The sequence below is a fragment of the Cupressus sempervirens genome, chromosome 3 (assembly GCF_028749045.1).
Source record: "Cupressus sempervirens isolate cs-2001-9-10 chromosome 3, ASM2874904v1, whole genome shotgun sequence".
Lineage (NCBI taxonomy): Eukaryota > Viridiplantae > Streptophyta > Pinopsida > Cupressales > Cupressaceae > Cupressus > Cupressus sempervirens.
Genome location: NC_143120.1, coordinates 451,852,596 through 451,865,690, shown reverse-complemented (window position 1 = coordinate 451,865,690; position 13,095 = coordinate 451,852,596). Strand labels below are relative to the sequence as shown.

Genomic DNA, 13,095 nt, shown 5'->3' with positions numbered 1-13,095 from the left:
AAGGTGGAACCCACCCGGTTATGTAATGCAGGAGGAGGAAGATGAAAATTCGATGGAGAGACTTTTCACTTGGGGAAAAGAAACAGAGTCAGACATACCTAAACCTAATTCAGACACAAGACCATTTTCCACTTTGCATAATGGGTACAGGATGAAAAGTGGGGCAACACATTTTAAGTACCATATGTATAGTATATACCAATGAAGTGCTAATCGTCAATCACTCACATTTAATTGTGATTAATCTGTTGTTGTGGTTGGTATCTAATTTTTTCCCCTAAACTACCTGACCACAATCGTTGACCAATCAACGATTTTTGTCTAATATAAATTGCGATTAATCTAAATACTACTCGTGGTAGATCTTGTTGAAAAAATGGCGCTCAAAAAATACCTAAACGACATCAAAAACATTCTTGTTCCTATTTAGACGACATCCAACAAGCCATTATTCATTGCACTACGCAGCCGAGTTGCAAAGGAGTCAAGTCATAGACGATCCCCAATTGCGAAGGAGTCAAGTTGCAAAGGAGCCGTGTATAGCAAGTTGCAAAGGAGTTGTGTAGAGCCAAGTTGTAGAGCTCTTTTTTGAGTGTAATACAAGTATGTAATCATGTATTTTATTGGCCATTTTTGCTTGCACAGCCTCTTTCAGAAATTTGAGCAATTCCATCTCTATGTCAAGTTCCAAATAAGTCTTTGATCAATATTGAAAGCCACCTATTAAGTCAGGAGATCTAATTGGAGTCATGTTCTTTAATTTATTTATGTGGCAGAACTTACATTTGCCAATTTACAATGCATGTTTCCCAGATCATTTTTGTGCTCGGCCTTTTTAGGAATGAAATTAATAGATTAAGCTTTAACAAGAGCTTTCGTGCTTTTCATTTTTTATTCAAAGTGAAATAGGATTCTACCCATTTAACAAAACTGTAGACCTTTAAATATCTCACAACTAATTTACAAATCCATCAGGGTTTAGGAGCGGTGTTGGAAATAACCAAAATGCATGTCTTGATTTTGTCGTTATCGCCACATTGCTGTTTATAGAAAATATCTTTCTTGATCACTAGGTTTCAAAGCTTTTCAAAGCACTATATGCATTGGAAATAAAGACAAGTCCCAACTATTGGTTTTTCGGATCTGTTGCAAATATATTAAGCACTGCCTTATTAGGTATGTGTATTCCAAATGCAACATCCTCTTAGATTTATATATAGAGAGAGAATAGACCATGAATAGACATGTCCCTTCATGGAACATGTCTATTCATTAATCAGATAATTAATAATAATAACAAATTTAATCTTATATAACAATGGCCTTATATCTCAATATAAATAATACACACACACACACACACACACATATATGAATTATATCTCATATATAATTATACATATATATAGGTTTATATGTCTGAAGCTATCAAACATCAGCACTCCCTCTTAGCTTAGAAGGACAAACACAGAAGAAAAAAATATTACTTCAACGTAATATTGCAAATAACAATTTTAAGGATATCTCATTTAATATCTCAAAATATTTCCACCATTTGATATCGCATTCGATATCATGAATATTGATATTCTAGAATATCAGCATATGATATTCACCAAGTACCCAAATAAGGTTTGATATCACATCTGATATCAAGAGTATTGGTCTCCCAAAATATCAATGATATTCACAAAGTAACCAAATAAGGTTTGATATCACATCTGATATCAAGAGTATTAGCCTCCCAAAATATCAATGATATGCACCAAGTACACAAAAGCTTTTGATATCACATATGATATCAAGGGTATTGGCCTCTCGAAATATCAATGATATTCACCAAGTACTCAAAAGGTTTTGATATCACATTTGATATCAAGAGTTGGCCTCCCAGAATATCAATAATATTCACCAAATACTCAAAAGGTTTTGATATCACATCTGATATCAAGAGTATTGGCCTCGCAAAATGTTGAGATACAAGACATTCACCATATACTTTTTTATTTGACCTCATATTACAAGCTATTGTAAGATTGTCACCTTATAGTAACTTTTGCAAATACAAGTCATCACTTCCTCATGATATACACAGGGGGTAGGCCCATTAAAATCACATAGCCACGAGGTATGTTCATGAATCACAATCCTCTTCACTACTACAATTTATTGATCACTGGAGAGTCCATCTCAACATCGTTTACTCCCTCTGAATCAATAAGATCGAGATCACCGAAGGTTGACTGAATCACATCCTCTATCTGCTCCCTCTCTTTCAAGGTTGCCTCTGACTCCCTCTAAATATCAATCATCTGAGCTCCTCATCTAATGATGCTTCTGATGGAGCGTCAGACTCCCTCTTAATCTAATATCAATCTCCCTTTTTCCTACAATAACATTCTCAAAGAGGGAAAGATCAAGGCAAATACGTATTGAAATACAAATCAAAATGTTATTATTTTAACTCATGCCATCATATAAATACTTAGTGATGTATAGAAGTCAAAATATAACTATACTTCATCTTTACCTTTTATATTCTCATATTGAATCTCTTTATGGTTGACAAACATTATGTCAAATTTATTTAATCTTTTATTATAAGTCTATTGTAATAAAAAATAATTGTGCCATTACCTAACTCTCTGCGGGATTTATTCCGAGCATGTCCAATCTTACATTCTAAATCAACGTAAGATTGATCTAGAATGTAAGATTGGCCATGTCATGTCTTTGGAAGTGCATCCCTGCATCTATAGTATGCGCAATTTGGTGGGAGCGAAACAAGAGAATTTTTAGACAGACATCATCTCCAATCCCTCAGTTTCTAGAAGGATTAGAGAGATCAATTGTTGAGCTTGTTAATGCTACAGTAAGTAAATATAAGAGTAAACATGTTTTCTCTGCTTGGGATAGCTATGTTATTCATCAGTGGAAGGGTTTACTTTTTCCTTATCTTATTTCTCCATTGTGTCCATCCAAGGTTCCTCTTATCTGAGCACAAACCAAGTGGATTCACCCAAGTGAAGGTTATTACAAACTCAATTTTGATGGGGCCTATAGGGGAAATCCAGATACCTCTGGCTATGGCATAGTCATTAGAGACTTTAAAGGTCATGTGATTGTAGCAAAATCATCTCCTCTCCCTCTGAGTGCTAATAACAAAGTTGAGGCCTTGGCCTTGCTTTTTGGTTTAGAACCTACAAAATCACTCTCTATATCTAAGTTACATGTTGAAGGTAATTCAGCCATTATTATTAATGTGTGTATTAAACGCCATGCATATAATTGGTCCATACAGTACATATTGCATTAAGTATGGTCTCTACTTGATTCAATCTTTGAATGTTACATCATGCATACTTATAGAGAAGGCAATCTATTAGCTAATTGTCTGGCTAATTTGGGTATTGATGGGGTTTATATTAACTCTTTGCTTTCCTCACTTAATCTCCTTGATTTCCCCAACTTGTTTAATATTATGACAAAAGAATATCTTTAGAATCATGTTGAGCCCTTCTCAAATAGTATTTGATAGTACATAACGGCTTCTTTGCGATTTCATATGTTTTACTTTTATGGATCTCACTTGTTCTTTTGAGATATTGTATGCAGTTCAGGGTCCTGGATTGCACTTGCATCAAATAAATTTTTTTCTAATATCACAATCACAATTGGAGTTTTGGATGAAGATCAATGATGGAAACTTTTATGACAATTTTTGGCTTGGCTCTTGGTGTTGTCTCTGACACCAAACAAACAAATTGTGTTCATATGAGTTTTGGGCTCTTTGTAATCACAATGTTCTAGATTTGGGATTCACAATGACAAGATTCATTATTGTTGATAGATTCTCTCTCTAGATGCAATCTTTCTTCTTCTGCATTCTTTTGTATCAAGCAAGAACCATAGTTTTTCTTTTCTGGTTCTTTTCTCCGATAGCCATTTTTTAACTAGTTATTATTAATATAAATATAATGTTTCACCAAATATATATATATATATATATATATATATATATATATATATATATATATATATATATATATATATATATATATATATATATATATATATATCATAAGTAACTATTTACTATCTCAATATAAATAGTTTATATTAATAACAAAAATATACCTACACATTTTACCATTATGGGGCTCATGTCTTACTTGATGCCTTCATTCTTTGTTCCATGTTATAAAAGCTCAATTATCACTACATGTATGCATTAGCAGTGGTCCACATCACCTGACTAACTAATATTCCTGTACCTTGGACCAGCTGGTGCTTGAGCCCTTACACCTTACATTATATACACTTGCGGTAACAAGGGTCCACACTTAATAACTCACCACCACAGAATGAACAGGGATCTACAAGTGCTCACCAATGTCGCTTCCTTCTCAAAAATCCTTCACCCTTAACATGGCACAATTCCTTACTTATGTGTGGGGATCGATGCCTTTGTCACCCCTTCCCGATCTTAATGCTTTAGGCTTCCACGAGAACTCTTCTTATTAGTTTATCTATGATCTCCTAGTCAAAGACTATTCGTTGCTTCTCTTTTACTTCCTCGTTCATGGTTGTGTCAAACTTATGTTGGCCTCGCAATTGATAAACCTACAGAATCTATATGGTGTTCCTTTTCATCGGTTATTTGTTTACGCATTCTCCAATTTGTATCTTTACTAATAAGTTGGGCATTCATAGACAGTTGACCACAAGCTCTAGAATCTGGTTTGGTTACTAACTCCCATCAGGTATTCTAACTGTATCTCCAGACAGTTTATTTGCATCTCCAAACGAAATTATTTTATATGTTCATACTGTGTCATGGCTTGATCAATCGATAATTCCAAAAAAACTCCCATTGCATCATAATACTTGTTTCACTATTAGTCGAAACATGTGTGTCTTTTCTTATTTAGTTGTTAAGAGTTGTTTGTCCTAGTTGGATAACAAAGGGATATAATATTGCAATATATATCATCTTTATATATGACGATACCTTCAAATTTCAACTGGCCGGATAACACAAAATTATTGACCTGTGTATTAAGCTGCTAGCCCGGTAAAGTGTATATATATATCATAAACATTAAGAACTTTTGAGATTTATTACTGCTCATTGTATGAAGCAGCGACAGTAACATGTTTACTTCACCAAATAACTTTTATCCAACCAAATACAAAATCCTTTGATATTTCATAAAACGATGATCCCAAATTTCAAAACAAATCACAGATATTATTGGGCTTGCCTAGACCATACTAATTTTGACATCAATGACACATTACATGCAAAACAAGTTGCTTCCTTACATTCGCAGTTTGGCTCTGATACCGTGTTGGTTTTCGGATCTGCTGCAAATGTATTAAGCACTTCCTTATTAGGTATATTTATTCCAAATGCAACATCCTCTTAGATTTATATATAGAGAGAATAGGCCATGAATAGACATGTCTATTCATTAATCAGATAGTTAATAATAATAACAAATTTAATCGTATATAACAATGAACTTATATCTCAATATAAAAAACACACACACACACATATATATCAATTATATCTCATATATAATTATATATATATATATATATATATAGGTTTATACATCTGAAGCTATCAAACATCAACACCAGCGTTTCTTTCAGATTCTGAAAAATAACTTGGGAATTTAACAACTTTCCATATTTCATAATTAGCTATCAAGTCCGAGTATAACCAAATGCTTTCATACTGACTCATCAGGATTTTCACTGTGTAAAGCTTGTTACAAAAATTCTCTTTAGACCTTTAGAATTCTTGCGTTGCCCATTTTAAGGTTTTTGCTCACAGTGTTTTCACCAATTGCCTAGAGTTCTACACTATCTTTTGACCACATTAGCTCTGATTTTACACTATAATTCCATTTGAGACCAACAAAATCTTGAACAATATAAAACAAGTTATCCCCTTATTGTTCTTTCTTGCTAGGGTCATTGGTTTTTGAATAAGTTTTAAAATATATATGACATGAATGCATAAAAGGTATCTCTTGTGTTTGTTTTATGCTTGCACATTTATCGTGTTGTTCATATTTCAGACCTTTCGATAGTTAGACTTAATTATAATTCTAAAGGCTGAATTAACATGCTACTGCAGATTTGATACTCAATTACAATGCCACATGAGAAAGACTTTGCATGGACACATTGTACACCAATTGTCGGTAGCTAAACAAAGTTTGAATGCAATTGGCGTCTAAAACTGTGGAAGGTGGAATTTACCGCTTCAAATGGCATTTGTCAAAAGAAAAGGGAAATAACACTACAATTTGCAAAAATTGCCTTGCAGATGTTACATACCAGGCCAAAAGATCTCTTGATGGAAATACTGAGAACAAGGCAAGAATTGGGATTAAATTAGGCTCTTGTAGGAGGAATCATTTGAATGAAGATAATGATAAGGGAGAGGGTTTCAGGGAGTCTGAGATCAATGGGAGAACACCTACTATGGCACATGGCCCAAACACAGGTAGAGGGAACATCAATGATTTATTCGCACCTCGTACTACACCAAGATCACCAACCACTTTAGAGAGTACAGGGTGGAAGAAAGTTTTTTGTGAACAGGCACTGCAGGGGATTTCAAATTTGTATATCTCCTCTACCTTGGCATTCCATGCTTGTAGATCTCCATATTAGCAAGCTACAATGGATGGCATTGCATCTACAAAACCTAGATTTCAGGCCCCATCTTATGATATGATGAGGGTTGGTATGCTCGATGATGCAATAAAAAATGTTCAACATGTTGCTAACGAGCATTGGTTAGAGTAGGCTAGTATAGGGTACACCATTACATTAGATGGGTTGACAAATAGGAGTAATCGGTCCCTCATCAACTTCCTTATTTGTTCTAATAGTCATAGATGTTGGACCAGAGAATGTGGTTCAATTTATTATAGGCAATGTTATTGCTTGTGTTGCTACAGGGAAACTTCTGACAGACAAATACCCCTCTATGTTTTTCACCCCATGTGTAGCACGTTGCCTTGATCTAACCCTAGAGGACATTGGAAAAATTGCATGTGTTAAGGAGGCATTTCAAAAGACTCGATTTGAGATGGCATAAGAGTTGCAGAGTACATGTATACTCCCAGCTTTTTGGGAAGCAATTAACCAGGAGGTAGAATTCTCGAGCCTCTTGCAAAAGTATTGAGACTACTGGATGTCCGAACTCATTAGCTGCTCCCTCCAATGGGATATTTGTATAAGGCCATGCATAGGGCCAACAAGGTGAAGGCTAGGTTGGAAAATGATAGGACAAGGTATTAGCCATTATGAGACATAATTGACAGGAGATGGGATAGACAGATGCGCTCTCCTCTGAATGCTACAGGATACCTTCTTAATCCCTCATTGTTCTACAACACAAAGTTCACAAATGTTGATGTTGAGATCACACAAGGCTTGTTCATCTGCATGGAAAAAATGTTTCAAGACACACAAAAATTGAAAGACACTATGTCAGAGCTGCAAATGTATAAAAGGGGAAAGGGTTTTCTCTCTTCTAGGTCATCGAGGAAGCCAGAACATCCTTCCAACCAGGAAAACTCTTGTGTATGAACTTTTGATAGTCTATTTTTTATGTTGACATGATCAGCAAATTTGTTAAGATTTGAAGATATTCTTACATGGTATCATCTCCCCATGATCTATATTTCAGCTCAATGGTGGGAATATTTTGGTCACGAATCTCTGGTGGACGGCAATACGCATTTTGAACCAGCCATGCACTTGATTCTTCACCCCTAAGCATTGTAGTTTTGACGACTTTCCAGTCTAAGGTATCCATGCATTCAGACTTGCATACAATATATTTTTCCATGTTCATTCGTTCCTTGGGGATCCACATCTTTTTTTCCTTTTAAAGTTTTCTTTGCACATTTAATAGAATGATTTCTTCTTCCATAATTTAAATAGAAGAACTATTTTTCTTTGATTTCTCTAGAATGATACATTATATTTTTAACCAAACTTGTGCATGACAAAAGCATCATATCAAATGGATTAGTTTCTCAAACTTCAACATCCTCTTACTTTAATAATTTGGATGTGCCAGTGAATGATTTAACTCCAACGTATAGTAACTTGGGATGGACACAAACATTGTTTCCTGAACCTAAAATAATTGTATGCCATATGACTGTAATCTTCCATGGTGTGTGGGTCAAATGGTTAAAGTGCCTCACCTTTAGAGAGAGCCACAAGCTAGGAAGGTGGAGATTAGGCTCATTGCAGTGTCCAATATGTTGCACTTGATGAGAATCACCGCATTTTATAAGATAGTGCATGATTTGGCATTTTATCAAATAAGTCATGTGCAATATTCATACCTCCACAATGTGGGTTGGCTTATACATCACACACTAACAACTGATTTGTAAACTAAAAGTATTAAATAGTCAAAGATGACTAGTTTTTGAATTGTTCCTTAGTGTGTGATGTTTAAGACTGGCCACTTAACAAGAAAGAATTATACAATCAAATATATGGTGTGATAGACATTGAAAAAGTATCAAGTTTAAACTCCAACCTTTTGCACCACCGCACACACAGCTGTAATGTCAATCCATTTTGAGCAGTCATGAAGGAGATCGGTGCTGGCTGTTGAATTCATCTTATTGTTGCAATATCAGATTTCCCCTAATCAAAGCTTCCTTGACATATCACATGAATACTAAAAAGAGAATAATATTAGAAACAATTTCTTTGTGACTTCCAACTTGTTATGAATTCCCAATTTGGCTCAAGGGAGAGGTTTGGGTTCATATCATTACCTCAAAATGTCATCTGTAATATGATGTTACAGATAGAGTGCAGAAACATGCAAGTCTCTATGCCCATCTGCCTGTGAGAGTAATTGGAATATTTTTGAACACATACATTCCAAGAAACACAACCGTCTAACGCAAAAACAAATGAATGGCTTGGTGTTTGTCTACCACAACCTAAAATTGAAGTGGAAGAAATCTCAAGGTAGGGGTTTTATTATCTTACATTGAAATGAAGATGTTTTCATTATGTTTTGAATTTATAGGCAAAGACTAATATCTGTATAGAAAATAACAGGAAATAGAGGACGACTCTCCAAATGATCTTGACGAGATAGATCCAGAGTCTAAGAGGATCACAAGTGACGATGATGTTTTTGAATATGTTGATGATGATGATGATGCTCTTGACCCTCAAATCTTGGAAGAGGCAAACTTTTCTAAAAGTTTTGTTGAAGAACTGAAGTCAGGGACTTCCCGAGGAGAAGCGTCAACAGGGCCTCCTATACCCTCTAGCACGTCATTGCCTACTTTTGAGGTTTTGGAACTCTGTACTTAGTTTATAGGTTGACTTTGTACAAAAAGTCACAAACTACATTGTAATTGACATTTGAATTTCTCCATCTAGTTACCTTTCATGCTATTGTGCTATATTTTTTGCAATAAAATCAGTGATATCTATATGAAATTGTAAATAATTAAAATCTATTTCCTACAATCTACTAGTTGAAATCTATATTTTAATTACTCTCAATATATCTATGATGTGGAAATGCTCCTTAATTGATTTTTTTTTGAGTAGTTTTTACTGTTCTCTCCAAGTTTATCTGCTTTTTTGCACATACGATTTTTTCCCAATTTTTTCAAAAAATCTAACTCTTTTGATTTGCTGATTTTTCCCCAAAACAATTTTCACTTCTATGGTATACACCCCCCCCACTCCCTGGCCACCATCCCCCCACCGTCCCCAAATTAAGGCCCCTCGGTCCCCCCGTCCCATAAACTTGTCACGCTGTCTCCCCATCCCGTAGGGCAGTGAAATTATGGTATTTTTCTAATTTTTCTTTCAGTAATTGATAATTTCATTGACCATGCAATTGTGTATATGTGCATTTCATTTTTTCAATAATCAACAAGCAATTACCATAACACTAAGGACAAGAAAATCCCCATCCTTCTTAAGGTTGTTGATTATGAGAGGCGTAAGGAATTAGGGCTTACATATCATGAATCAGTGTTTGTTTCTTAACTTAATCTCATCTAAATGCATAATGATGTATGTTTAATCACTAGAAATTGGCAACTTCCTGGTAGGAAACATTCCAGAGACTATGTAAATTGTCATTTCCAAGCACTATCCAAACCCAAGTTGGGAAATTTAGGGCAAATAAAGTCCCAACTGGGGACATTACAATTTTTGGGATGTATCTATAATGAGGCTTAGTTTTGGTGTGTACTTTTATCTTATATGACTGAATACAGTTGGCTAACATAATGCTTACACAGGTGAATTCTAATCTTCTTGTTTTTACATTAGGAAAAGGTGTTTGATATTCCCCCATCTATATAACTCATGACCCATTTGGAAATTCTGCCATTTTCATATTCTAGACAGCATAGGAAGCATGTCATAGACCATAAGAGAGGAAGAAATCAAAATCCTAACATCACCTTCTATTTAAGTATCCTATTGCAATAAAATTTGTACAACTAAAATTAATGATCAATAAAGAAGACTCTTTAGAAGTATTTCCTTATCTGTGATAGGCCAACCACAGTTGCAATTATCAAATGTACTATACTACTTTCCCTTTAAAAAAAAACGTGGTAGCAATGCAATTTCAAAAGCAACAAACAGATTCATGTGCCAACTGGAGAAATTAGCCAAGACAAAAACAATTATAGCTTTAAAAAGCTTTCAATTTAACAAGTAAATGCCTGTATATATTCTCTAAAGAAAGAGAAGACAGGGACACAAAGAAAACCTTGTCTTAAAGTCAATGCAACAACAGCATCATTCTCAACCTGCAAATAAAAGGCCAGATCAATATACTCAGGATTACAGAGGCCACATCAACCTCACAGGACCAATGACAGAAAAGTCAAAAATGCATGAGGTAAACCTAGATAATCAGATATAAATATAACACCAAAGTGCAAAAACTAGTGAAGGAATGTTACTCACAGATAGTTCTTACAAGTACTGAAGTAAATCCTCAGTTATTTTGTTTAAAGAATTCTGACAAAATCACAGATTAATTACTAATTTGTGTTTTCTTGCCAAAGGATATTCCACCAACTAAAAGCAGTTACCTTCTGTGCAGCCAGGGTCTTCGCATCCTCCAGAACTTGTTCTGAAGAAGGAAGAATCAGACATTGATCCCTAGTGGGATGGTCGGTAAGTGACTGCAATTTCTGCTTGATATCCAAAATCGTTTCTGATGGATCACAGTGTATAAAATATGTTGTCTTCTTACGCTTCACACGAATGAACATTGCCTGTTCAGATGCCCACAGAAAGTAAGCAAGTTAACAGTGCAATGCATAAGTCCAACCAAATTGCAAGCAGACATATCATTTATTATTCAATCTTTCATAGATTTGGCCAGGACAACTGTTTTTAACATTTTTGCAATTAACAGTATTGTTCAAGAGGCTTGTATATTTGAACAATGGGTATTAAAAAGGTGTTATGAAAAAGATATAAAATAACATCCACTGTATTGCTAAAGTTGCTTCTATTGTAAGATCTAGCGAATTAAAACAGTTTTATGAAACAGAAACAGTAAGTTTGATCAATTCTTAATATCGAAAAATAGATAAACATTGTCACACAGTATCCTATTGCAGACTGAGGCTTGCATTAGTCATGCGATTTACTACATTTTTGTTTTTTACCCATACGATAACAAGATTCAATTTGATATATGAAATGAGTATTTCATGTGACAATCACCTAGACAAATATATAGGTTCATCCTTCAATTGAGTTGAAAAGTAACAAGAACATTATTCCCACTAAAATGTCAGTTTCCAGTGTGAAAGGTCAATTCCAACAAAATTTATTGAGAAAGGAACTCCTGAAACAACCATTTCTAATCCCTTCCAGGTAACTCCAAACAGAACAATTCACTTGGTGTACTCCCTCAACTGCTGTCAAACCTGTCCCAGATAAATTAAGATTACAAAGTTAGATATTTATCTAAATGAAATTAGCTATATCTTGCAGTGTTCAACACACGGGACAAAAAGATTATTTTATTGAGTATGAGCAATACATAACCGTAATGAATTTATAGTTTTGTTTCAAGTCACATTTCTCACCCATCGATATACATCAATGAAGTCTCCAAACTCAATATACAAGACATGATTCTTACTTATCAGTATTAACACATGCAGCATACAAGTATAGAAATTAAGGAACTAAAAACTTCTTAGAAGAAAGCATGCCTGTATATTCAGAAATTAGAAATAATGATAATACCTTATTATGTAGTAAGCAATTTAACTACAATTATTGGAAACATATCCATATGCAAATAAATAGATAGAAATCCGAAAAGGTAGGTGGACGGCTGGAACATCTGCAAAGTGTATGTAGAAATGATTTAAAATTTGGTGGGTAGCTCAAACAGCTGGAAAAAGTAGGTACCAAAAAATTAAAGGGATTTGACTGCTGATCAACTAGAAACAATAACTACTTCAATTATTTTAGACCTGGCGCAATGCAAGGTAGGAGAATCCCCAAAGGAGATGTCCTAGCCTCTAGGAAATAACCACACAGTGGAAACAAAACACAAGAAATAAGATCTGATACCAAACACAAGTTTTTATTCATAAAGTAACTGATTACATGCAATGTGTCGGGCCGTAAGGCCTTCCCGGTTATGGTCAAATACAAAGCAATTAATTGTTCTGCAAGATCCCTTAAGATCCAATCCAAACACTAGCTAGTCCATATCCACACTCTGGTTGAAACCTACAAGGAATATCTAAACTTGTGCTTGCAAGCCACCAAGCAATCTCCTTGTTTCCCAAGCCGCAACTACTTGTTCTTCTCAAACTTCGCTCCTCTGCTTCATCCTTCTCTCCAAACTTCTATACAAGAATAGATCACACCTTGAGAGCTTGATTACAAATGCTCATATGCCTTACTTAAATAGGCACTTACCACCCAACATGTTACAAACACAACCAATGCAGGATAAAAGGTAAATACAACTACCTTACAACAAGTATTTAATTCTCACCCAAATACAACTAAGCA

General features: G+C 34.7%; 1 protein-coding gene across 5 annotated transcripts in view; it reads right to left on the bottom strand.

The window, feature by feature from the left end:
• Window positions 1-13,095, bottom strand: part of LOC149567027 (Ubiquitin-like superfamily protein) — a 66,563-nt gene that overhangs the window by 41,182 nt on the left and 12,286 nt on the right. Inside the window, exons 1-4 of one of the 5 annotated variants that reach the window (XM_089820243.1) lie at window positions 12,313-12,361; window positions 11,916-11,987; window positions 11,139-11,324; window positions 10,811-10,850 (exon numbers count right to left, since the gene is read on the bottom strand). In XM_089820243.1, coding sequence (XP_089676369.1) covers window positions 10,811-10,850; window positions 11,139-11,324; window positions 11,916-11,918 — 229 coding nt within the window. In that variant the 5' untranslated portion in view covers window positions 11,919-11,987; window positions 12,313-12,361. Of the gene's footprint in view, window positions 1-10,810; window positions 10,851-11,138; window positions 11,325-11,781; window positions 11,988-12,312; window positions 12,362-13,095 lie in introns of those variants that run through there. The other 4 variants (XM_089820244.1, XM_089820242.1, XM_089820246.1 and 1 more) reach the window with 4 other exon arrangements.